The sequence below is a fragment of the Drosophila novamexicana genome, unplaced genomic scaffold (genome assembly GCF_003285875.2).
Source record: "Drosophila novamexicana strain 15010-1031.04,08,12 unplaced genomic scaffold, DnovRS2.1 tig00004555-arrow-pilon, whole genome shotgun sequence".
NCBI classification, from domain to species: domain Eukaryota; kingdom Metazoa; phylum Arthropoda; class Insecta; order Diptera; family Drosophilidae; genus Drosophila; species Drosophila novamexicana.
The window spans coordinates 3,189,018-3,193,394 of NW_020825052.1; the positions used below are offsets into that span (position 1 = coordinate 3,189,018).

Here is a 4,377-nt window from a genome sequence, read left to right on the forward strand (position 1 = left end):
GCCAAATCTCATCCGATTTTTACGAGGTTGGACTTTTTGTCCATGGTTTTCCTTCTAGATTAATCTGGTATTAAAATCTGAACACCGATTTTTTGGTCGAAATTCATGTCAAAATCTTACCCCAAGATTCGTCTCTAGACATGGTTATAAACTTCTCAGCCCCATAACTCGGCCAAATCTCATCTGATTTTTACGAGGCTGAGCTTTTTGTCCATGGTTTTCCTTCTAGATTAATCTGGCATTAAAATCTGAACACCGATTTTTTGGTCGAAATTCATGTCAAAATCTTGCCCCAAGATTCATATATAGACATGGGTCAAAACTTACCACCCCCATAACTCGGCCAAATCTCATCCTATTTTCACGAAGTTTGGCTTTTTCTTCATGGTTTTCCCTCTAGATTAATGTGGCATTCAAATATCGACACCGATTTTTTAGTCGAAATTCAAGTCCAAATCTTACCCTAAGATTCGTATTTAGTCGAAATTCATGTCCAAATCTTACCCAAGATTCGTATATAGACATGGGTCAAATATGACCACCCCCATAACTCGGTCAAATCTCATCCGATTTTTACGAGGTTGGACTTTTTGTCCATGGTTTTCCTTCTAGATTAATCTGGCATTAAAATCTGAACACCGATTTTTTGGTCGAAATTCATGTCAAAATCTTACCCCAAGATTCGTCTCTAGACATGGTTATAAACTTCTCAGCCCCATAACTCGGCCAAATCTCATCCGATTTTTACGAGGTTGGACTTTTTGTCCATGGTTTTCCTTCTAGATTAATCTGGTATTAAAATCTGAACACCGATTTTTTGGTCGAAATTCATGTCAAAATCTTACCCCAAGATTCGTCTCTAGACATGGTTATAAACTTCTCAGCCCCATAACTCGGCCAAATCTCATCCGATTTTTACGAGGTTGAGCTTTTTGTCCATGGTTTTCCTTCTAGATTAATCTGGCATTAAAATCTGAACACCGATTTTTTGGTCGAAATTCATATCAAAATCTTGCCCCAAGATTCATATATAGACATGGGTCAAAACTTACCACCCCCATAACTCGGCCAAATCTCATCTGATTTTTACGAGGTTTGGCTTTTTGTTCATGGTTTTCCTTCTAGATTAATCTGGCATTAAAATCTGAACACCGATTTTTTGGTCGAAATTCATGTCAAAATCTTGCCCCAAGATTCATATATAGACATGGGTCAAAACTTACCACCCCCATAACTCGGCCAAATCTCATCTGATTTTTACGAGGTTGGGCTTTTTGTTCATGGTTTTCCTTCTAGATTAATCTGGCATTAAAATCTGAACTTGTTTAAGTTAGACAATTTAAACAGCGAAAATTCTAGTACTGCAATATCCAAGATATGCTCTTTAAACCGAAGCTTAAAATTTAATGCTCTTATTTACACAGGGAAACAAACGGAACAAATCGACCCTCTTTCTGATTAAGCACATTTAACTTTATGGTATATGGAATGCTGCTTCTGCTACCTTCGAATAACATTAACCCACTCATTGGATAAAAGGTATAAGGGCAGCGACTACCTCTGCTTGATAGTACGGTTAACATTTACTTAGCTAGGACATAAGAAATCAACGCAAAAGCGTTTCGCACTGTAAATCAATTTCACGCCAAACAAACGCTAAACGTTATTTAACACAAAGCACGACAACAATAATGATGGCAATTTCCTTGAGTACCCCCGTTTGCCACACCCAATATTATTTGTCTCAAGGATGTTCCCGAAAGCCCTGCAATGCATGGGATCAGGACTTTTTCAATAGCAGTGCTCGACGCTTCCTACATTTGTCGATGGCGACAAATACAAGAAATTACGCTTTGATTTTGCCTTGATTTCAGCGGAAGTGCAATGATAGCAAAATGAAAGCAGGGGATGTGAAAGCACAGAAAAGGAAAATAAGCCACTGAAAACGTTGCGTACTTGCCAGCGCGTGCGAACGTGTCGAGTGCGGGTCCAGGATGCCGCATGGCGAGTCGGTTGGGTGGATGGTCGGTTGCAGTGTGCAGAATGCACAAGTCGTGAGCCGGGTAAACTTGGCGAGTTGTTAAGGGAAATACTTTGGCCAACTGTTATTGTCAGTGTTTAAATTATTTTGCGCTTAGTTTGCCACTCGCATAAATCGCAGCCAACAGCAGCAGTGGCAACAACTGCTGCACTTGTCCGCCATTCAATTGCGTGTCCATGTCTTTGTCCATGTCCATGTCCGTGCCCGTACCCCTGTCCGTGTCCGTGTCCCCGTTAGTGTCTGTTTCCGTATTCTTATCCATATCCTTGTCCAGCAAAAACGGGCGCGCGTGTCGCGTGCGGAACAAATCCAACCAGAGCCAGGTTGAGGCTCATTAATTTATTTATGCGAAGTGCACGTGCAACGATTTGCTCAATCGGAAGTGAAAAATTGTGTTAGCGATCAGATTGAAGCGATAGCCGTGAGGCTATAAAGAATTCATGGGGCTTAAATATGCCAAATTAGGCAGCCAACATGCGTTTATGTGCAATAGTGTCTAAACCAATTGGACTCTAGTCTTGCAATTTTTACTCCAAGTATACAAATAAAATATTCAGTTCGTGTGTGAATTGATTTGCTCCTACACCATCACCAAGCTCCTGAAAAAGCCAACAAAATGATTATCCTCTTTACGAGGGTAAGAAAAATAAGATTTATAACCAACGGTCTTTTCCAAATTAAATATATTTTCATCTGAAATGTGAACGTATTGCTACTTCATTTTAATGTCGACAAACATTGAGGTATTCGTTAGCATATCGTTGGCCCAGTCCCGCAAATAAAACAAGGAGTCAATGCGAAAATAACCGGTCATTATGAAAGCGGGAATGCTGTCTTTATCGGGTCGCAGGTTCTTCCAGTAATAGTTGCCCTAACGAAACTTAATTGGCGATAATTCAGCATAAGAAATTTTCAACTTACCTCTTTAATTGGACAGCTTCGAGGCATATTTGTATACCTATAGATGTTCTGCACCCAACTTTGGAAGATGTTCATGCCCTTGCTCTTGCCAAGCAAATTGCATAGATTCATATTATATGAAAATATCGTTCGATAACTACTTTTCGTTTCACGCTGCGCGATGCTCACTTTCAGCCAAAGATCAACAGTTAGGGGTCGAATTATATCCAATGTCATGTTGATTGCCATGTGATCTGGACTAATGCGTGCCGCATAATTTGAGGCATATTTGCGTCCAAAGTTGGTGAAAACCTTGCGAAAGTGTAGCGAATTAAAGGCCTGGTGAGTAAAATAAAGAAAATAAATCCTTACAAATTAAACTGAATACGATTTACCTTACGCCCAACGGCTAGTTGCGTAGCATGGAATATTAAAACTATAACTAAGATAACTCTAGCTTCACGAGGCATATTTTCGCTCCGAACGAGTTCTGTTTCGCCAGAATGTCATAACGTTTTTGATGACAACCCAATAAAATTCAATCGCACAACAGATCTTCTATTTTTATTATAATGTCATGAATCATTAGCCTGTACACTACAAAAATTTTAGCACCCACTTTTATTTACTTGCAAATACTTGTTTACCTAAACAATAGTGAGATCATAGATAAGAAAATAATACCTAAATCGGTATTCAAATAATTAAATTAATTTGCTACATATATATTATTATTGTAGCATAGTATAGTATTATATAGTAATAATATAGTAATATTAGTTTTAGTAATAATATATAAGCGAATATAAGCCATCTTCGATGTTTATGTTTAAAAGTAAGTGACTTTGATAGTTTTCCTTAGTATCTTTCAAATATTGAGGCGCGTTTTCACTCAAGTTTATTACCCAGTTGGTTAGATCGTGGGTGCGCACCCTACGAAGTGTCCATCGCAAATATGTTAGAGTGAGGGCTAATATTGGGAACTTAAAATCATTTCTTGGGCCCGGTTACGGACACACCAAGGTGCCTCAGAACTTAGTCTTAGAACCTTGCCTGGCATATCGTTGTGGTAACGAAGATAAAATATATGTTGACAAATAGTAGATTTGCGATACCACATAGAAATATTAGCGAAGACATTGATATTCACATAACAAATAATAAAAAATAAGCATACTAGAGATAGTCATAAATATATTTAAAAATAAACATATTTCTTAGACAAGAACTTTGTTTTCGACCATTCAGGCAAAAAATATATATTCCCTCTAAGATCTTTCCGTTCGCTTTTAAACATATTTTCCAGGATCTCTTCGTTCATTGTAAAATATATATGCATATAATAAAAACGTTTCATATTTGAACATTTTGTTAACGCAAACTCAACTTATTGTCCTTTTTTAAAACACTTTAAAAAGTCAACAATTATTACTTCT

The 4,377-nt window shown here is 37.8% G+C and overlaps 1 protein-coding gene across 1 annotated transcript; it reads right to left on the reverse strand.

The window, feature by feature from the left end:
- Positions 1 to 2,753: 2,753 nt before the first annotated feature.
- On the reverse strand, positions 2,754 to 4,001 carry LOC115770323. Its single transcript, XM_030715560.1, has 4 exons — positions 3,961 to 4,001; positions 3,847 to 3,874; positions 2,963 to 3,280; positions 2,754 to 2,912 (listed from the first exon to the last, which is right to left on the reverse strand). The coding sequence occupies exons 1-4, from the start codon at positions 3,999 to 4,001 to the stop codon at positions 2,754 to 2,756; spliced, it is 546 nt and encodes a 181-aa protein (XP_030571420.1).
- Positions 4,002 to 4,377: the final 376 nt, after the last annotated feature.

Bases quoted from the DNA above. Each gene is read 5' to 3' on its own strand.
- LOC115770323 (XM_030715560.1), bottom strand. From the start codon at position 4,001: ATGCCAGGCAAGGTTCTAAGACTAAGTTCTGAGGCACCTTG. The intron at 3,875-3,960 runs GTGTGTCCGTAA...GACACTTCGTAG, and splicing joins CTAAGTTCTGAGGCACCTTG to GGTGCGCACCCACGATCTAA. The intron at 2,913-2,962 runs GTAAGTTGAAAA...AAGTTTCGTTAG, and splicing joins GAAGCTGTCCAATTAAAGAG to GGCAACTATTACTGGAAGAA.